This window comes from Ascaphus truei, unplaced genomic scaffold (genome assembly GCF_040206685.1).
Source record: "Ascaphus truei isolate aAscTru1 unplaced genomic scaffold, aAscTru1.hap1 HAP1_SCAFFOLD_2466, whole genome shotgun sequence".
Taxonomy (NCBI): Eukaryota; Metazoa; Chordata; class Amphibia; order Anura; family Ascaphidae; genus Ascaphus; species Ascaphus truei.
The window spans coordinates 15,113-37,952 of record NW_027455394.1 but is presented as its reverse complement, the minus strand read 5'-3'; the positions used below and the strand labels follow the sequence as shown (position 1 = coordinate 37,952).

Sequence of the window (22,840 nt, the reverse complement as noted above, 5' to 3'; positions counted from 1 at the left end):
ACGCTATATAAGTCAGGGTGCCCCCATATTGAATTAGAACCGAGGTGGGGAATCACACAGATGAGACTTACCTGAGACTGGCTGACCTATCATAATATCTTTGGGTTTGTGAGTATAACAGGCATATTAACTAAATAATCTCTGCATAGTTAGAAATGGATTGTTAGCTTACTGTTAGCTGATTAGCTTACAAAAGTTAGCTTGTTGTGATATTTCTGATTATTATTGTTGTGATACAATAAATAACAAACCTTATCTTATACAAACTCTGAGTGACCTTTCTTTATAATAATCTCACAATACCCTTGCATCTCAGGGTGAGAAACCGAGAGTCTGCAAGTACAACATCGTGGTCTGTGTTCCTGCTTAGGGCAGGATATAACTTACCACGAGGCATTACTTGGGAGAAGTTTAGGCATCGAGCCCAGATTAGCACCTCAGCTCAATTGGTGCGTGATCTGACCATGAAATATCATGGATTCCTGAATAGGTGATCTGAGGGACCAATCTAGTTGACACCAAAAAGTAGTCGATCCTACTGTAGCTGTCATGTGGGTGTGAATAGAATGTGTAACTTCGTTCCCCAGGGTGTTGTTCCCTCCATATGTCCACCAGTTGATTATCTCTGATCCCCTGTCGGAGAGCTGTCACCCCTTCAGTTCTGTCTCTATGTCCCGTCTGTGTTCTGTCCATGCTCGGATCTAATCTTTTGTTAAAGTACCCTGCAAGCACTATACTTCCTTCTGCCACCCTATTCAGTAGTGCAAAGAAAGATCAGAAGAATTGTGGGTCGTTCTCACATGAGGCGTAGACTGATGCCAGGGTCAAACTACTGTTCTGTATTTTCCCTATCAGGATAAGGTATCTGCCCTCTACGTCTCTTAACTTTCTCTATTTTGAATGGGAAACTATTATGGAATAGTTTAGCTACCCCTTTTTTTTCTCCCTTGCTGATGCTAGATAAAACTGTCGGTAATGGCTGTCTAAAAACCTGTGGTTATGTCTGGCCCTGAAGTGGGTTTCCTGCAGAAACAGAACATCTATCCTTTTTTTCTTAGCTATTCTCCGCTTCTGCGGGCTGTTGAAGCCTTTCACATTTTGTGACACCCAATTTACAGGCATTGTGATGTGTGGGTAGGACTGCTTACCCCATTCTGTGCTCTGGTCTGGATGACCTCGCCGGTCGGTAGCTGATTCGCCTCTGGTCCACTTATTTCCAGCCGGTCTATTGATCGGCGCTTGTGGGGGGTCAGGACAGGAGGAGGGGGGGGAGACACTCACAGACACATACCAGGAAGACAAGACAACAGCAGATATAACAAACAGCATAAACAGCAGCTGTTTTGAGCTCTTTCCAGTCCTCGCGGATCTGAGCTCTTGCGCCCGGGGACTCTGTGTCCTTGCCTCCAACTCTCTATTCATACTCGCAAGGCTCCAGTTCTCTAGGAGTCCCACATTCCCCGGGACTTTCCCCACTGACCACGATGTTCCCTGACCAGTGGGGTCTAGGCCCATGCCTACTATCAGGGGAGCGGGGCTGCCGCCCATCTCCCGGTGCTCACAACCATTATTATGTCCAAAACTAAATACTCAGTGTAACTGTAATTGTGTAGTCCTAACACCCAGCTAATCTGGTGAACCCCAACTTGTAACTGTGTATCCATTTCCCGAACTCTCCAACTTGTGTAGGTTAACTGGCTTGTTGTGCTATCTCCTTTTTTAATCTAGTGTTTACCTAGCTCCCCCCCTGATCTCCATGCTATTCTTACCCTTCATCTGTTCCCTCTTAATCCCTACTCCTCCCCCCCCCTTTATTTCCTTCCCCCCCCTTTCCTTTCCCTCCCCGCTAGCTATACTGCCTGGTGCTCTTTAATGTACCACCCCCTTTCTGTGTTTTCCTCCTCCCCCTCCTCTGGTGCGCGTTCTCCTGAGTCCAGTTCCCCCCCCCCCCATCATCCTCCCCCCCCACCAGTTCGCGTACCTCTGCCTCGAGACCTCGCCGCTCCCCCTCTTCACTTCCTGGAGGATCTTCATCTTGCGTCATCTCTAGGCGCCCGGCCCCTGACTGACGTCAGTGCCTCTCGTCGCCAGTTCGGGTAGGTAGGACCGCCTCCGTCCTCCTCTCCTCCTCTGCTCCCTCCCTTACCGCCCGCTGATCTCCGCAGCAGTTCTTTCGCGCCCTTGGCAGAGCCGCCATGTTAGCCCGCGAAGAATCCCTGCTTCTTCCCTGGCTCCACGATCTTTCTTTATGCAGTTTTGCGAGGCACCATCTTTCTTCATTGTGGGTATTATCTTCTCGGATTGTAACCTTGCAGTTTCTCGGAGGGGTACCCCAATTACGTTCTTGTAGATAGCCAACTTGGAACAGCAAACAACTTTGAACTCTTATAACTGAGTTTATTTATTAACTTATTCGTGTGCCCAGTACCTGTGGCATCGCAAGGGGTAACTTGCCACCCGATGTGCCAGGGGCGCTGGGAGTTCAACAAGGGGATTGTAACAGGGGACTTATCCCTGTTCAGTAATGTGTCTTTAATCCAGCAGTGTGGTGGTTAACCTCTTGTAGTTAATTACTAAACACCACCTGCCTGAATTAGATCGCTTAGAAAGTCTGTCTTTTGAAATAGGAAGTGAGAACTCTTTAGCTGACACCTGAGCTGAATTTAGAGACATTTGTCTTGAGCTCTGGCAAAAAGATAGCAGAGCGGCTTTCAAGACACAGGGAAAACTTCTAAACCTGTATGCTGACCAACCCTGGAGATAAAGGGAGCTGAAGCAGGGACAGTGAGAAGATTTTCCCTCCATACCACAAGGAACAGATAAGACTTTCATTCTTAAAAGACTGCTTATATCTGCTTATTACTCCCCCTGTGTTTGGATGAATTTCCTGATGAAAAGGAAAAGGCACAATAAAGCCTTATTATAATTTCACATTATAAACGACTCCAAGTGTGTACCTCTGTGAACGTCCGTCCACAGGGATATTAATGAAGATTCACAACGTCTCACCACAGAACTCAGGATTTATATTTATTTCTGTCCTTCCTGGTCTCGGCCGCCCTGTTCACTCTTGTCCAGGTTGTCTCCGTTGTCGGACGCTTCTCCGTTTGCGGAGGGAGCGTTTCCTTCACTCCTAGGCTTTTCAGGAACTCTGCACCTTCCTCCAGATGCCGCAGATTATGAGCCTTGCCGTCCTTAATCACGAGAAGCCCAAACGTGAAGACCCATCTGTATCTTATTCACTTATCCCGCAGAACTTTCGTCAGGGGTTGAAGGGAACGTCTTTTATATAGTGTAGTGGGGGAGATGTCCTGAAATACCGACAGTCTCACGCCATCGAATTGGAGTGCAGGGCACGCCCTTGTGATTCTGCATAACTCATCTTTTATTTTAAAAGTGTATTCGCAGGATCACGTCCCGCGGGGGGTTGTTTGGGAGAGGCTTCGCCTGCAAGGCACAATGGCATCTATCCAGCTGGAGCTCTGAAGGGGAGACTTATCTGGCAGCAGGGACTCCATTCACCTCCCCACGAAGTCCTCAACGTCCAGGACCTCCTCAGGTATGCCTCTCAGCCTTAAGTTGTTTCTTCTGTCCCTATTTTCTCCATCTTCCTGTTTATCCTCCAAATCCAACAGTCTTTGCTTTATTTGAGCAAGTTCTTGTCCCGTGTGCTGATGACATTCCATAGAGATATCCATCTTTTGCTCTAGTTCGTGTGTGCGTTCCCCTATACCCTGGATGTCTTTGCGCAGCCCATCAATTTCGCTGCGGAAAAAGTCCTTTATGTCCCTCAGAAATTTCGACATGTCCTTCCTCAGGACTGGCTGCATTTCTGCTTCTTCTTCTGGGTCTCCTCGAACTTGCGTGGAGTCCGTATCGGAGCTCCCGCCCGCCGACATAGCTGTCTCTTCTCTGTGTTTCGCCTGGTCTGTATGCCAGAAGTAAGATCGCAGGTCTATCGATTTTCTTTTTGTGCTCTTTGTGTTCGCTCTCGTTATTGGCATCGCCGCCACTTCTGCGCTTCTTGGGGTGTACTTTGTGCTGTGTTTGGCCGGGTGTTTATTGTATTTATTTATTAAATTGCGCCGGGAACTGGCGGAGCCTTCAAACTAAGCCGCCATTCCCTGATCCGTTGCGCATGCGCCTCTCAATTGACTCTTTAAGGTCTTCCTCCAAGGTGAGTACTTCCTAATGTTTCTGGATTGAGCGGATTTGATCTATGCCGTGTAATAAACTGCGGATTGGACCCTTCGGGAGTGCCCTGGTCTCTCCTTGATTTAAACCCCCTGCCTAGAACCATTCAAACCATGAGACAGTAACTCAGCATGAGTACAGAGTTTGGCATTCATGTAAGCCTCCTCTGTATCCCTGTTCTGCAGCCCCTGACAGAAAATCTGTAAAAAATAATATGATGCAGAAAAAGATTAAAAACCCCAAAAATAAATGTGGTTTCCCAGAGACCCATAAAAAGATTAGCATACGACGGGGCAAAGGAGGTACCCATATCCGTACCCCGTGTCTGCAAGTAAAACTGTGACTCAAATAAAAAATAATTGTGAGTCAATAAAAATGTGATGGAATCTAAAAGAAAATTGCGAAGTGAAATAGATAATGAGGAGGACTGAAGGAAAAATGGAGTAGCCTTAATACCCTGGTCATGATCAATGAAGTATAACGACATAACGTCCATCGTAACTCATCTATAGTTCTTATGCAATTTAACAGCTTTTTTAGCACATAACAGATCTGTAGGAGTCTCTCAAAAAGGATGGTAAATGTTTAACTATCGGTTGTAACAAACCCTTAACATATCGCCACAAACCATGTCCCAAAGATCCAATGCTACCCACAATGGGCAGCCTTACTCTTTAATCTCCAGGACAACCACTCCTCAAACCCCAGCAGAATCCAATCCTCTGGCATCCTTCCTGATATTTTCAGTGACCATTCAATAGTGTACTGTGTAAGGAAAATTAAACCGCCCCATTCAAGCCCTAAAGTTCTCCTCACTAGAACATTTAAAAACTTTAACCCACAACAGTTTCTGGCTGACCTTACCAACTGCCCATGGCACAGACATCGATTTAATTCCCGGCCCTGATTCTGCGCTCGACTATTTCCAATCACAGTTCTTAAAACTCTGCGATACCCATGCTCCACTACGCAAAATAAGGGTACGGGGGGCCCACCTTCCATGGGTTACACCTGACCTTATAGCACTCTACCAGTTCAGGGATGCCTTGTGGAAAAGCTACAAAGTAACTGGCACTACCAAGGATCTCAATCACTACAGATGCCTGCGGAACATGTGCACAAGGCAAACAAGGCATGCAAAAGCACAATATTACTCTGACAATCTCCACCAGAATATATCAAACTCAGGTAACTTCTGGAAGGTTATCAACAATATATTCCAGCCTCCTAACCATCAACAATCAAGTAATATCACTAAGGGGGATATAACTCTGACAAACCCCACTGACATTGCAAATGCATTCAATGATTACTTTGTGGGGTGTGCCACTAACTTATTAGCGAAACGCAGCCCAAACCACAAACCTGAATGTCATCCTGGGAGTACCCCTACAGTCCCACCCCCTCCCAACACTGCCCACAATTTTCAATTTGGCCCAGTATCTGAAGAGGAGATTATACAAGCGCTCCTCAAACTAAAACTAAGCAGCCAATGTGGACCCGACTTACTACAATCTAGGTTCCTACGACTTGGTGCCCCAGCCATTGCCAAACCAATTGCGTCCATAGTCAACTCTATCCTGTCTGCAGGCCATATCCCTAAGACCTGGAACACTGCCAGAGTTGTCCTAATCTTCAAAAGTGGGGACAAAAACACTGTCTCAAACTACAGGCCAATCTCACTTCTATCCAAAGTCATGGAAAAATGTGTCCACTCCCAATTAAGTGATCTCTATACCAAGACAAATTTCCCTAGCCAAATCCAATCTTGGTTTCGTCCCAAACACTCCACAGTAACTACCCTGCTAAAAGTTTGCAATGAAATCCAGTGTGGAATGGAACGGGGACAACTCACTTGTGCAGTATTCCTAGATTTTGCAAAGGCTTTAGACACAGTTGATCATGCTATCCTGCTTAACAAACTCCAGAGCTCTGGAATAGGGAAACATGCTTTAAACTGGTTTCAGTCCTACCTATCAGGAAGATCCGAACATGTGTCCATCTCAGGCTCTAACTCCAACCCCTTGGATATCAACCTGGGGTGTCCCGCAAGGCTCTGTTCTGGGGCCCCTACTCTTCTCAGTGTTCATTAATGATCTTCCCACAGCTTGTAAGGAAGCCTCAATACACATGTATGCAAATGACACAATCCTATATGAACACAGCCATAGCCTCTCTGACCTTCAACACGCTTCAGTCTGACTTTTTGAGACTCGAAAACTGGATTTCCCAAAACAAACTGTTTTTAAACACTGACAAGACTGTAACAATGGTATTTGGGACCAAGACTAAATTTGTAAAGCTTCCAGTGACTGAGCTCCTGATTAGAACCACCCTAACACCTGTCACTAGTTTTAAATACCTGGGCTTATGGTTTGGCTCCCACTTAACATTCGGGATGCACATTGATACCCTGACAACCAAGACCTATGCCAAACTAGGGGTACTTTACAGGAACAAATCCTCCCTAAGTCTCCTGGTCAGAAAGCGTATCGCACAGCAGATGCTAATGCCAATTATTGACTATGGAGACATGGTATATGGCTCGGCTCCTCAAACCCACCTTCGCAAATTTGACACCCTCTACAATTCAATTTCTTGTTTTGTTCTCCAATGCAACTACAATACACATCACTGCGAAATGCTCAAAGAACTAGATTGGCCAACACTAGAATCTAGGCGCAAAGTTCACCTTTCCTGTCTCGCCTTTAAATTCTTCATGGGCAAGCTACCCAGCTACCTGAACAAGCTCCTCACCCCTACCACTTGCAGCACTTATCACCTGAGATCAGACTCCAAAAGACTATTCATGGTCCCAAGGCTCAACAAAGTATCCGGACGTTCCTCCTTCTCCTTCCGTGCACCCCAAAACTGGAACAACCTACCAGAGACTCTCACATCCACCACCAGTTTAAGTTCTTTCAAATCTAAGGCTGTCTCACATTTTAACCTGGTCTGTAACTGTTTCATACGCTCATAATATATATTTTCTTTAACTGTGCACGCAATGTCTTGTATATAATGTATACCCTGTTCATTTATGTAACTGTATTTGTAACCATGTATTATTTGTTTTACTCTGTGCCCAGGACATACGTGAAAACGAGAGGTAACTATCAATGTATTACTTCCTGGTAAAATATTTTATAAATAAATAAACCACTGGGAAACCTGGCAACAAGAAAAGGAAAATCCATCATGTAAAGCTGGGAGTGGGGGCGCTTCTTGTGATTTCACCTCCTGATATTGGTATAATATAATATATCTTGTAAAGAAATGTATTACTAGCCCTTCTGGCAGAAAATGACTTATGGCTGAAGATATATTATCTTCTTACCTGCTGGTGGTCATGTGATAGAAAACGGAAAAGGCGCTCCAAGGAGGAGGTGATGACAATAAATGTGCTAAATAATCTTAACTTAATAAAGTGAAAAACGTGATAAATACTGTGACTTAGTCCCAGGATATTAGGCAGCTTTCCGCCTGATTTAGGTCAGAAAGTGCAGGAATAGTGCAAAAGGATCCATGCCACAGCTTCACATTTACTCAGGCAGGTGGATGGAAAGACCAGGCCACAGTTTACAATGGGTCTAGTTCTCCCGCACCTGCTCTCCCAATTACAGAAACAGGTATATATGGCAGCAAGCCGTGCTGCTTCATTCTCTCTCCTAGAGCCTGGAGGCTGGGGGCACGCTGCTCCCCTGTATCCAGTTCGGGGAGGACGTCCCCATCATGACTTTCACTGTCTGGAAGAATTGCTTGTACTCTTGGGACGCTGTCCCCATCTATCAATTAAGCTATGCCTAAAGACTGGATATTATTGTGTATCTAGTGACCCTAAATGAGAGGGTATTGTTTAAGCTGGGGTACCAGGTTAGTTGGCTCGGCAACCGTTAGAGAGGCTGATACTACTGTATAGTTAGATCCCTAAAAAAAGAGAGAGATAGGTGTTACTTTTATGGTTTCTTTTGTTTCTTAAAGTGACGGTGTTTGAAATGTTTAGTGTCACTTATTTATTTATAAAACATTTTACCAGGAAGTAATGCATTGAGAGATACCTCTCGTTTTCAAGTATGTCTTGGGCATAGAGTTAAGACACTGATATGAGTAAACCGCTGGAGGTTAATGGCTGAGTGCCTCCAACATGTATCTATTGAATCTGCAGTCCCTTATTGGGATGAAATAAAACAGACAGAAGCCTGGCGTTACGCACTATACTGCCACCTCTTATTCTTGTGTTTTTTCTAAATAAACCCTAGAAGACTGTGTCGGTAAGAGCCCAGAAAGATGTCAGCGCTACGCAAGGGGGGCGTTTGTCACTTATGGTGGAGAATGTGGGTCGACCCTTGTGACGAGTTAGGGGGGCTGGCCCGGTAATAAAGGGGTTACACCCCAGCTGGCCACCCTTACCATCATGTGGGAGGCGAAGGGTTAACTGTAATAATGCTTATATGTGTTTTTATTCCCATGCCTCAGTACAATATGTGTTCCCCCTTTTGGTTGTATGTATTTCACTGGTTACATGTGTTTCTACCCCTACAGTGTAGGCACCAAGCACATACACTGGGATCAGGTCGGGAGGGAAAGGGTTAACAGTGTTTGTATGTTTATGGCACTTTGTTCCCCTTCCCGCCTTTTTACCTCCCATTTGCAGCCCTGTCCCATAGGTCGCCATTGGAGCTCCATAGCATGTTAAGTGTTTTTATGCCCCTACCTCAGTACAAAATGTATGTCACTGATTACATGTGATTTTACCCTTACAGTGTATGCACCAAGCACATACACTGGGATCAGGTCGGGAGGGAAAGGGTTAATTGTGTTTGCATGTTTATGGCCCTTTGTTCCCCTTCCCGCCTTTTTAATCCCCATTTGCAGCCCTGTCCCATAGGTCGCCATGGAAGCTCCATGAAAGTCTATGGAGATTTCAAGGTTTTTGGCCCTATATCAAGAAAGACCAGCAGATGGTGCCCGAGAGGAGGAGCGACGCTTCCCCATTGAAATAAACGGCGTAATGCATTTCAATGGGAAATACCTTGAGTCCGCTCTCCAGGAACTGAGTTTGCTACCGGCCAAACCGCAGTATCCGAAAATATTTACAACCTCAAAGAAAGAGCTTTGATCTGTAAATTACTATGGGAACTTGGTCACGGTCAAGTTCAAACATAATAAAATTGTAACTTTGGTTCTGGGGCAGCTAGCGGTCCAATTCTTTTTGCCCCTAGCTCATAGGAACTCCCTTACTCGACCCCAACCGGGTCCGACGGGCAATGGCCACGAGAAAGGTTCGCAGCCGCCACGAGGGTCGCCGCCATTGACCACAATGCCGTGAAAAGCCGCTAACTTTTAAAACGCGAAGTGCGAAAGTGTTAAAACCATTATCTCCAGTTCGGTAAGGACTAGAGGGCTGGGATCTGGCCACCATGCAGTCACCGCTCCGGCATGATTGCATGGCAATTTCCAGTCCTCCCTGATCAACCGAACGGAGTATGGTTAACTGTTTAAAATTGTGTTTCTGCCATTGACTCCAATGGCGGAGAAATGCAATCTGTGCAACTTGCGGTTTTAAAATCCATTATTGTATCTCCGGTTCGGTGGGTCACAGCGAGCTGAAACTTGGCCACCATGGAGAGTCCCCTCCGGCATGAGGGCATGGCAAGTTTTAGCCCACTCGGCCCAACCGAACGGAATATTTTTATGTATATAAAATATTGTAAGTTCAATGTATTTTATGCCTACAGTAAGCCAAAAATGTCAAACTAAAAGACCATTTTACTTAACAGATATTTATACATATATATTTAGGCAGTGTACTGTGTATGAGTTTCACTGGATGTGCTAAAACTGAGCCCTGTCTGTGTTTTATGTTCTGTCTCTGGTTTTAAATATATATTGCCATGCTCAGTAGCACTCCTCTGTGACACACATATGCTTATATACAGCTAAACCCCGTTATAACGCGATTCGGTTATAACGCGGTTTTCCCGTGGCTCCCGTTTAAAAAAAAAAAAAAAAAAAAAATTTTAATTTTTTTTTTACATTTTTTTTTTGCACACTACACACACTGCACACACTCACTGCACACACACTGCTCATTGCTCACACTGACACACTGCACACACACACTGCACACTGCACACACACACTGCACACTGCACACACACTGCTCATTGCTCACACTGCACACACTGACACACTGCACACACTGCACACACACACTGCACACACACTGCACATTGCTCACACTGACACACTGCACACACACTGCACATTGCTCACACTGACACACTGCACTGCACACTGCACACACACTGCACACTGCACACACACTGCTTATTGCTCACACTGCACACACTGACACACTGCACACACACTGCATACTGCTCATTGCTCACACTGCACACACTGCACACCCTGCACACTGCACACACACTGCTCATTGCTCACACTGCACACACTGACACACACACTGCACACACTGCACACTGCACATTGCTCACACTGACACACTGCACTGCACACTGCACACTGCACACTGCACACACACTGCTCATTGCTCACACTGCACACACTGACACACTGCACACACACACTGCACACACACTGCACATTGCTCACACTGACACACTGCACACACACTGCACATTGCTCACACTGACACACTGCACTGCACACTGCACACACACTGCACACTGCACACACACTGCTCATTGCTCACACTGCACACACTGCATACTGCTCATTGCTCACACTGCACACACTGCACACACTGCACACTGCACACACACTGATCATTGCTCACACTGCACACACTGACACACACACTGCACACACTGCACATTGCTCACACTGACACACTGCACACACACTGCTCATTGCTCACACTGCACACACTGACACACTGCACACACACTGCACACACACTGCACACTGCTCATTGCTCACACTGCACACTGCACACACACTGCTCATTGCTCACACTGCACACACTGACACACTGCACACACACTGCACACACACTGCACACACACTGCTCATTGGACACACTGCACACACACTGCACACACACTGCTCATTGGACACACTGCACACACACACTGCTCATTGGACACACTGCACACACACTGCACACTGCACACACACTGCTCATTGGACACACTGCACACACACTGCTCATTGCTGACACTGCACACACTGACACACTGCACACACACTGCACACACACTTACAGACACTTACACACACTTAGACACACACAGACACACACACACACTCACACACACTTACACACACTCACACACACTCACACACACTCACAGACACTCACAGACACACACACTCACACACACTCACACACACTCACACACACTCACACACACTCACACACACTCACACACACTCACACACACTTACACACACTCACACACACTCACACACACTCACACACACTCACACACACTCACACACACTCACACACACTCACACACACTCACACACACTCACACACACTCACACACACTTACACACACTCACACACACTCACACACACTCACACACACTCACACACACTCACACACACTCACACACACTCACACACACTCACACACACACACACTTAGACACTCACAGACACTCACAGACACTCACAGACACTCACAGACACTCACACACACTTACAGACACTTACAGACACTCATACACACTCACACACACTTACAGACACTCACACACACTTACAGACACTCACACACACTCACAGACACTCACAGACACTCACAGACACTTACACACACACTCAGACACTTACACACACTCACAGACACTTACACACACTCACACCCACATACACACACCCATATACACACACACACTTTCTCTCCCATATATACATACACACACACACTCTCTCACTCTACACAGACGGGGGTGGGGTCGGAGCAGAGGAAAGGCCGCGACCAGCACCACCACCCGGTCCCCCCTCCTCCCGCGCAGGCAGCGGGAGCACCGGGGACAGCGGTGGGGAGAAGAAACCCCCCGCTACCACCTCCATGCAGGCAGCGGGATCTGAGGTAAGCGGCGACCTGAGGGACATCCCCGCTCCCATCTCCTGCCCCGCGGCCTGTCCCGCGGTGACAGGGGGAAGCGGGGACAGGAGGGACATCCCCGCTCCCATCTCCTGCCCCGCGGCCTGTCCCGCGGTGACAGGGGGAAGCGGGGACAGGAGGGACATCCCCGCTCCCATCTCCTGCCCCGCGGGCTGTCCCGCGGTGACAGGGGGAAGCGGGGAGCGGAGGGACATGCCCGCTCCCATCTCCTGTCCCGCGGGATGAATATGCGCTAAAGCGCGGCGGCCATTTTTTTTCTCGCGACCCCGTTAGTAACGCGGTGGTCTCGGGGTGGACCCCGAGACCCGCGTTATAACGGGGTTTAGCTGTATATGTTGTGGTTATTTTGGGGGTTCAATAGGAGCTTGTTAGGTGTCCAGTATGTTCTACTGTGTATGACTACATTTGCATTTGCAGGTTTATGGCCCTTTGACCCCTTTCCTGCCTTTTCAGGCTCAATTTTGCAGCCTGTCCATAGAAGCCCCATGCAAGTTAATGGAAATTTCAGTGGTTTGGGCCCGATATCATAGAAGACCTGCAAGTGGCGCCCGATAGGAGAAGCGGAGCTTCCCCATTGAAAGTGACTGGAGTAATGTATTTCAATGGGATTCCTCGAAGCCGACCTCCAGGAACGAGCTGGCAGCCAGCCAGACCGCAAAACCGCAGAAGCGGATACAATGTCAATGAGGAGCTTTTATCACACAATTAGCGTGCGAACATAGCTTCGGTCAAGTTCACCACCAATTAGCATGGGAAACTTTTGTTCTAGGGCATTCCGAAATAAAATTCTTTTTGCCCCTAGCCCCTCACTCGACCCCAATCAGGTCCGACAATTAATGGCGACGAGAAAGGGTTGCGCCGGCCACGAGTCCAACCGTTGACCGCAATGGCGGAGGGAAGCCGCGTGGCTTTTAAAATCCAAGTATGAAACTGTGTAAACTGAAACCTCATAACTCTGGTTCCGTGGGGACCAGAGAGCTGGGATTTGGCCAGAATATAATCACTGTTCCGGCATGACTGCATGGCAATTTCCAGCCCTCTCCCCTCAACCAAACGGAGTATGGTTAACTGTGAAAAGTATGAGTTGCCCATTGACTCCAATAGTAGCGGAGGCCCTATTGATTCTTATGGCGGTAGAAGCCGCAAGGTAAACGGCTAAGTTAAAAACTGAAAAAAACTGAAGTCCATAACTCCGGTTCTGTGCGGAATAGAGAGCTGGGATTTGGCCACCACGTAATCCTCGTTCCGGCATGACTGCATGGCAAATATCAACCATCTCTGAGGAACAGGACGGTCAGGTAAATTGTTTAGTTTGGGTTTCTGCCATTGACATCAATGGCAGAGAAATGTAATTTCTGTAAATGTGCATTTAAAGTGTATTTCTGTAACTCCGGTTCGGTGGGTCCCAGCGAGCTGAAAATTGGCCACTGTGTAGAATCCCCTCCGTCATGAGGATCTGGCAATTTGTAGCCCGCTTGGCCCAGCCAAACGGATTATAATATAAATATAATTGTGGAAATGTACTATATTTGGTGTCTGGCATAAAAGCCCGGGAAGGACACCGGCTCTGCAGTATGTTTATGTTCAGGGGGCGACTGTAGGTCTACAACAGGCCCCCTGGTCAAAGGCTCCCCCACCTTGATTGTATATGCTGGGGCGGAATAGAGCAGGACCTGAGTTGTTCTGTAGGTGTTATACATCACACCTTCTGACTGTCACGGTAGACTCCTGTGGCGGGTAGGATCTCGGTGGCCGGAACAGCAAGAGCGTAGTAGGGGCCACAATCAGAGGGTCCGAGGCAGGTGGCAGACAGCGCAGTCGGGTAACAAGCAGAGGTCAGCAACGAGGAGACTGGAACAGGACAGGGGAGCAGGGACAGGTCTGGGAGCAGGGGCTGAGAACGGGGAGCAGGGACTGAGACCAGGAAATAAACAGGGACAAGCCAGATTACCAGCAAGGGCCTTTACTAAGAACAGAATCAATATACAGGAACAGGTCAGGATCAAAGACAGAGGCATAGGAGTCTGACTTGAAACAAAGGCAAGGGAACAAACAGGAAGCCGAGCTATAAGACAGAGAGAGGAGCAACAAGAAGACAGACACGCAGACAGAGGAACCAGAAGACAGCAGCACACCCAGTGGACAAAGAAGAACTATGGCTAGGCAGGAGGTCTAGGCGACCCTGACACAGACAAAGGTTTTCCTGCCCAAACCAGACTAGGGGACACCGGTCTGTTGGGAAGAGGGCTAGGGAAATGAGCCCCTGATTAGAATGCCCACCCCTGGGGGCAGGTATTCCTTTGCTTCCAACGTGAGGTGGCAAAGGGTAATTGGGTAGAGGTAATTGATAACCAATACCTGGCACCCAATGCTATGGTATAGTGCTTAAGTCCTATATAACTGATTGTAAGCTCTATGCCCATTGTCTTCGATCATGTCTTCATTTTTTATCCTGTGTTGATGAATGAATTGCTAATCCAGATTACTTCATTGCCCCATCTAACGTAAGTGTCCATATTCTCTATGTAATTTGTATAATCTTGTGTGTTCACCTTTTTCAAGGAATAAACTTAATTTATCATATCTTAGCCTATTCGATTCAACCCAGTGATATTTTTATTTGTGTGTATTATTATAACCCTGGACAAGCCCAGTGTTCTTCGTGATTCTACCTGACTGATACCTGATGAACTGCTAACCTGAAACCTGGTTATTTCATTGGCCCGTCCTTAAGTGTATATATTCCGTTTGTTATTTGTCCAACATTGTGTGTCCACCTGTCTTTTAAGGAATAAAATCTCTTTATTATATCACAGTCATATTCAATTCAAGTTTATTTGGTGTATATTATAACCCTGTGGCTACAACACCAATCTCAGTGTGTTTGCAAATAAATGCGGGGGTTTAAAATGGCCACCCAGCCAAAGTAAAGTACAGACTGAGTAAAGTCTATCCTACTGTGTATGACTACCAGTTCTGCATACAGCATACACAGGGAAGTGTGTGAAAAGTATTGACGCAATAGCACCCCCAGAGGTCAGGGTGAAGAATACACCTGAAAGAGCAAAAATGGAGGAAAAAATGTGTTTAATGCGTCATGTGTCTGACCACATAAAGTTGTGTCCTGTCAGGAATGAGTGTCTGAGTACCCAGTGTGTCCCCGCAGAGCAGTATGAGAGGGAGCACGAGAGGGTCCAGAAACTGAAGAATGAGCCAGAAGAGCAGAGACGCTGCTCCATCCCCAACAGTCAGGAAGACCAGGAGAAAGAAACCTGGGAAAGACAAGCTGATGGGACCCTAGCAACGAGATTTGTAGAGGCCCTAGACGTAATGAAGGCAGAGTTCCTAAATGTAATGAGGGATGTGTTCATGCACACAGAGCCAGCGCCAGGAAGAGATGGAGGCTCTGAGAGCAGAATTGCGAGATGTACGCAAGGAAAATAATTCTCTCACAAGTGGACTAAACGTATTGAAAAGGGAGAAAAGCATTCAAATTATTCAGAAGCCCTGCAAAGCTCTTATCCAAAGGAAGAAGGGAAAGAGAAAATGATCGGCGTATACGCGCCTCAACTATCGTCCTACAGGCTGCCTACAGAGGGATGAAAACTCGTCAGTTTAATCATCTAGTTCTCCCTCACCTGCTATCCTAATAAAGGAACAAGTATGTATGGCAGCTAGGTTTGCTGCTTCATTTTCTCTCCTAGAGCCTGGAGGCTGGGGGCACACTGCTCCCCTGTATGCAGTTTGGATAGGACGCCCCCATCATGACTTTCACTGTCCGGAAGAATTGCCGGGACTCTTGGGACGCTGTCCCAATCTATCAGTTAAGCTATGTCTAAAGACTGTGGCTATTAATGCGTATCTAATGACCCTAAATGAGAGGGTATTGTTAAGCTGGGGAACCAGGTTAGTTAGGGAAGGGTCCCTTGAATTTGTTTTCAAAAAATGCGTTTTATCGCATCTATTGATGGTCAGATACCCATAACTCTGCATTTCCAACCTTTATACGTGTCTGAGAGCCATATTGCACTTCTAACTGCTGCATGTGGCTTGTCCCAGAACACCCAGCAGGCCTGGGGACTTCCTATGAGAGGCAATTAACCATGAATATTCACTAAATGTGACCATGCTCCTTGTAACAAGATAACACCCCTTTGTGCAGACAAAGGGGAAAAGGTACTCACCAGAGACAGGAAATGGAACAGTTTCACTCTTTATTGGGGTCAGAGGTTCCTCAGTGTTCGGTTCTTCCTTCTCTGACTTAATCTCTAAACTCTCCAGCACAACCACTGGGAAACCTGGCAATAAGAAAAGGGAAACCCATCATGTAAAGCTGGGAGTGGGGGCGCTTCTTGTGATATCAGTATACAGAAATACTCTATACTGATCCCTATGGGGGAGGGGTGAAGTGATTGATTTTACTTTGTTATTAACCCTTTGACTGCTGAAGTAGTATTTACCCCCGAGTGCTGAAAACATTTTGGAGCTACCAATGTTCAAACCTCAATAACAATAATATCCTCAATATAACCTTAGATAAATCATTTTTTTCATTAGGACAGGTATCTTATAATTGTATGCACGCTTTAATATTATTTACCAAAATATTGTACCCATTTCAGTCCATTTTTAAACAGACTGAATACAGATAAGTGAGGATGTAATGGTACTTACCACAAACAGGAAATGCATCTATTTCTTCCTTTATTGGGGTCACATGTTCCTCAGTGTCTGTCTCTTCTTTCTCTGACTTAATCTCTAACCTCTCCGATACAATCACTGGGAAATCTGGCAATAAGAAAAGGAAAACCCATCATGTAAAGCTGGGAGTGGGGGCGCTTCTTGTGCTTTCACCTCCTCTGATATTGGTATAATATAATACCTCTTGTAAAGAAATGTATTACTAGCCCTTCTGGCAGAACATGACAGAGGTGAAGATATATTATCTTCTTACCTGCTGATAGTTCTATAGGAAAATAAGATTCGTTTGGGTGTTTGACTCACATAACTGCCAAATAATCAGATATTCCCCCCTTGCATATTCCAAAGACACTAAAATATCTCCTCTACTCACTTATCAAGCGTGGATCCATGCTGGGAGTGGGCAGTGCTGCTCTGGGAGGTGCGGGCAGTGGGCAGCGCTGCTCTGGAGGTGCGGGCAGTGGGCAGCGCTGCTCTGGAGGTGCGGGCAGTGGGCAGTGCTGCTCTGGGAGGTGTTGGCAGTGGTCCTCTGGAGGTGCTGGCAGTGGGCAGTGCCGCTCTGGGAGGTGCTGGGAGTGGGCAGCACTGCTCTGGAGGTGCTGGCAGTGGGCAGCGCTGCTCTGGGAGGTGCTGGCAGTGGGCAGTGGTCCTCTGGGAGGTGCTGGCAGTGGGCAGTGGTCCTCTGGGAGGTGCTGGCAGTGGGCAGTGGTCCTCTGGGAGGTGCTGGCAGTGGGCAGTGGTCCTCTGGGAGGTGCTGGCAGTGGGCAGTGGTCCTCTGGGAGGTGCTGGCAGTGGGCAGTGGTCCTCTGGGAGGTGCAGGCAGTGGGCAGTGGTCCTCTGGGAGGTGCTGACAGTGGGCAGTGGTCCTCTGGGAGGTGCTGGCAGTGGGCAGTGGTCCTCTGGGAGGTGCTGGCAGTGGGCAGTGGTCCTCTGGAGGTTAATCCATATGTGTTGGGTTTTAGAATGTGCCTGTATATAAAACAGAATTGGAATGATCAGTTTTTTTGGAGAAATATACAGCATTTAGTATCAGCACTTTCACACCTAAATCATTAACCCCAAAAGGAGTCGGAGAAGACAGGGGCACCAAAAAACACACATGGTCCATCCGCAAACAGGCACTTAATTTCATACACTGCAAAACTTTAATGGCTCAGGATTGTGTCACAACATAACCATCTAGAAAAGTATAAAGAGTCGGAGATTAGCAGCCAAAAGACCAGTAAAGTCCCCATAGTGTAACATAGTAACATACTGTACTGTTCCATAGTAAGAATAAAACGCAGATACAGTACATGAGTGAGACTTTGATAAATGCTCCCGATACTCTCTCAGGTCCAGCAGTTCTGCTCCATACTGACACAGTCTCACTTTCCTATTTCATACGGTGAGAAGTGGGTAATGCAGAGGAACCAGTGCAGTAACTTCCCTCACCTTACCCCACCATAATAAATAGGGGGGTTTGATCCCTCACACCCTCATTAATTTGTTCCTCGATCACCTCCAGTTTCTCACATTCAGCACATTTGTACCTGGCAGGACACTCTTATATAAAGGAATGCCTGGGGAAACAGTGACATTTTACTCACTGATTATTTATTTTCCCCTGGTCTCTCAATGTCAGCACATGACATGAGGGAATAGGCTCTGCCCATCTGAAGGTAGGACACAGACTTCTGACCTGCTCACACCCTTATAAGCCCCGTCCTATTATGACGGGATCACTGCTTCCCGACCCAGATAATTTCCAGCGGAATAGTTATATTCTGATACTGAATCAAAAGCACTATTCTCTGTGTTATATCTGTGGAACGTATCCACACGTATAATACAAGTATTGTAAACACAATAAGACAGTGTCTGTGAGTGGGTTTATTGGCTTTGCATCTCATCCCAGGCTATGTTTAAAGCAGCAAGCATTGCCTTAAGGGGTTTCCATGTAATAATGGACTTGACAAAAGTACATACACACACATACATACGTACATACATACATACATACATATATATCCCGGTCCCCTTGGGCTTTCCAGTACCCCTCCTCACCTTGGCGGCAGTCGCGGGGGTCTGCCGAACACAACGACTGACCCGTCAGCTGGCCGCAAGAGTGGGTGCGGGCGGTTGCTGGGTGCTGGTGCGGCGGCGATCACGTAGCCAGGTACTCCCGGCGGCTCCCATTGCAGGACGCCGCCATCTTCTTTTGCTTGGCGCATGCGCAGTGAGGGCAGTAAATGCGGAGGCCTTCGGCTAGCTCGCGCATACGCAGTTATAGCGCGTGAACCCCCACCAATCAGGAGAGACTATGGGCAGGGACTACATGTCACATGAGCCTCAGGAGCGCCCCACATGACGCCAGGGAGCCAATAGGGCTGCAGTATCTCCCTGCTCTCAGGGATTGATACATTTTGCGCGCTGGGAAACACGTCAGTCGGCGCCAGGAGAGTCTAGGGGAAGGAGGTGAGGGTGCAGGGGTCAGTGACCCACTGCACTAGGCCAGCAGCCCCCTAGGCCCCAGTTAGCACCCGAGCCACTCAGTAGATTGTGTTACTGCAGGGACAGGCCCGAGGTTAGGGAACCTGCCCCTTTAGCATATACAGAGCCAGTCAGGGACACAGCGGACGCTGCGCTTCCTACCGAGGCCTGGGATCAGGCCTACTCCGCAGAGAGAGCGGAACTGTACCCAGGGTGGACGACCCTGACCGATCATCTCGCTGGTGGAACCAGGAGGTCGTCGGACCCTTTTTGAAGATCTTTTGAACGCCCGGGTGCCGTCGCACTGGGCAGGTATTGTTACTCACGAGCACCACCTACAGAGTACTCACACATAGTGGCAGCGCTGACCACGGGACAAGGGGGTTATTCTGTGGACACGGTGTGGGGGTACACGGTAGTGGGCAAGGGGTATACACTCAGAAGTGGGAGTGAATGACATTGGGACTTATAGAGTATAAGGAATATATGCATGTTCAGTAAAGGATACTTTTGTTGATTCATACCAAGTGGCTGTCATTGGTTTGAGTCCTGTGAGGGGCCCCTCCCGCCATGTCGGGATCCCTCCCAGGTGGAGGCGTTGCACCACGAGAGAGATAAATATGTACCCCAGGCTCCCCGAGCGGAGGCTTGGGCTCCTAAGGGCCACACAGGTAATATACAGCATCAGAGCGTCTGTGTTCACAGGGAACACCCATTACACACACATATACATATACACACATATATATATATATATATATATATATATATATATATATATATATATATATATATATATATATATATTCTAAGCAGAGTTATGTGAAATAATTATATAAACATGCTTAAGATGGCATTCAAAATGAGTTAGTATGTACATACCAACAGCAATTGTATGTATTTATCTATATAGCACCATTAGTGTACATAGCGCTTCACAGTAGTAATAAACGTGACAATCATATAAATAACATACAAATAACAGATCATGGGAATAATCGCTTCAGACATAAATGTAACATTTCGGAGGAGTCCCTGCCCCGAGGAGCTTACAATCTAATTGGTGGGGAGAACGTAGAGAGACAGTAGGAGGGCATTCAGGTAAGTGCGTCTGCAGGGGGCCAAGCTTTATGTATCGTGTATAGAGAAGCTATAGCCCATAACACACACACAGGATGCTGCCCCTGTGGTAATGAAGGAGTTAAACGCCAACCAATACTCCCTCAATCTAATTACTTTCTAACTCTATTTAATAACTTTCCCAATCTTATCCTCACTGATTCCTAATGTTAATTCCCAATGTAAAATAACCCCCATTATCTCCCAGTCCCTGTGATACAGGAGGAGTAACCCCCCCAGTGCCAGAGGCCCCCCCTCACTATCAGAGGCTCAGCCTCTCAGGCTCCTGTGTGTAAGGCTAAGGCCCCGCTCCCAGAGTCAGCGCACCCGCACTGCTGACAGGCAGTGCGCTGAGATACACAGACCGCGATATGCGGTCTGTAGGGAGCGGGAGCCGGAGCGGGTGGTGGGCGGTTTGACAGGGAGGGGGGGCGTGGCTTGAGCGGAGGGACCCGCTACTCTCCCACCCCCCCTCCCTCCACGGACTCGGGCTGGAAAGTAAGTTTAAACACACGCAGGCACTCATTCATACACACAGGCAGGCACGCACGCGCACACACACACACACACACACACACAGACAGGCATGCACACAGAGAGGCACTCACCTGCTTTCACTCCACACTCCTCCCCGCTCCCCGAAGCCTCTCCTCCTCCCGAAGCCTCCCCTCCCCATTGGCTCACAGCCACACACGTCACGCGTCGAAGCTAGAAAACACCATTCTGTGGTGTCTCCAGCGGCTGACGCGCAACAGCGTGTAGTCAGCTGTGCAGCCAGTGGGGACCGGGACCGGCTCGCGAGGATTCCCCTGCTGGTGGGGAACTCGCGACCCGCCGCCCGCGCCAACGAGCGCAGCGGGACCGAGGCCTAAGGAAGCTGAGAACAGCACTGGGATAATGTGCACAGGTCACACAAGGGAGGGGAAGGGAGGAGGAGGAAAGCACTTACCCAATAACACAGGCTGAAGATCTCTGTGCAGCAGGGGGTGGGCAATGTGAGGGGGGCACAGGAAAAGGGACTTAGAGGCTGCAGAGCCTATTCCTCAGTGTGTGTCCCCCTCAGTGCCTGAGATGTGCACTTTATCCCCCCCTCACTGTGTGTGTACTTCCTATGGAGGGTGGGGGGAGCCCCTGTGATCTCTCAGTCCTTCCCTGTGGGAGTGACCTGGATTCCCCCCTCAGGATGTGGGACAGTCTGTGCTCAGGGTCAGTGTTTCCTGCCGGAATCAAACCTCACACACCAGGACATCCGGCTGCAGCAGCGGGACCATAGAGAGGGAAGAGGAGGGGCCAGAGCGCCTCTAACCAGCTCCTCCTGAGCTCATATGGAACAGTGACCCCTGGTGGGCTCCCAAGCAATGTGCGGTGAGCGCCCCCTGGTGAGAGCTGCACATGGTGCTGGCTGTGGGCTGGTGAGAAACATAGTGACAATCTCACCCCCATCTCCCACCGTATATAGTGCGGTCTGGTGATATACTCTGTGCCGTGTGTCTGGTGATATACTCTGTGCCCGTGTGTGTAGTGACATCTGGTGATATACTCTGTGCTGTGTGTGTAGTGCCGTCTGGTGATATACTCTGTGCTGTATGTATAGTGCCGTCTGGTGATATACTCTGTGCCCGTGTGTGTAGTGCCGTCTGGTGATATACTCTGTGCCGTGTGTGTAGTGCCGTCTGGTGATATACTCTGTGCTGTATGTATAGTGCCGTCTGGTGATATACTCTGTGCCCGTGTGTGTAGTGCCGTCTGGTGATATACTCTGTGCCGTGTGTGTAGTGACGTCTGGTGATATTCTCTGTGTCCCTGTGTCTGGTGATATACTCTGTGCCGTGTGTCTGATGATATACTCTGTGCCCGTGTGTGTAGTGCCGTCTGGTGATATACTCTGTGCCCGTGTGTGTAGTGCCGTCTGGTGATATACTCTGTGCCCGTGTGTGTAGTGCCGTCTGGTGATATACTCTGTGCCGTGTGTAGTGACGTCTGGTGATATACTCTGTGCCCGTGTGTGTAGTGAGGTCTGGTGATATACTCTGTGCCGTGTGTGTAGTGACGTCTGGTGATATACTCTGTGCCCTGTGTGTGTAGTGACGTCTGGTGATATACTCTGTGCCCGTGTGTGTAGTGACGTCTGGTGATATACTCTGTGCCTTGTGTGTAGTGACGTCTGGTGATATACTCTGTGCCCGTGTGTGTAGTGACGTCTGGTGATATACTCTGTGCCGTGTGTGTAGTGACGTCTGGTGATATACTCT

At 48.0% G+C, this 22,840-nt stretch overlaps 1 protein-coding gene across 1 annotated transcript; it reads right to left on the bottom strand.

The window, feature by feature from the left end:
- Positions 1 to 15,874: 15,874 nt before the first annotated feature.
- On the bottom strand, positions 15,875 to 21,836 carry LOC142481275 (uncharacterized). Its single transcript, XM_075582757.1, has 6 exons — positions 21,538 to 21,836; positions 19,044 to 20,125; positions 17,371 to 17,966; positions 16,971 to 17,084; positions 16,481 to 16,594; positions 15,875 to 15,885 (listed from the first exon to the last, which is right to left on the bottom strand). The coding sequence occupies exons 2-6, from the start codon at positions 19,208 to 19,210 to the stop codon at positions 15,875 to 15,877; spliced, it is 1,002 nt and encodes a 333-aa protein (XP_075438872.1). The 5' UTR covers positions 19,211 to 20,125; positions 21,538 to 21,836.
- Between the last annotated feature and the right edge of the window lie 1,004 nt (positions 21,837 to 22,840).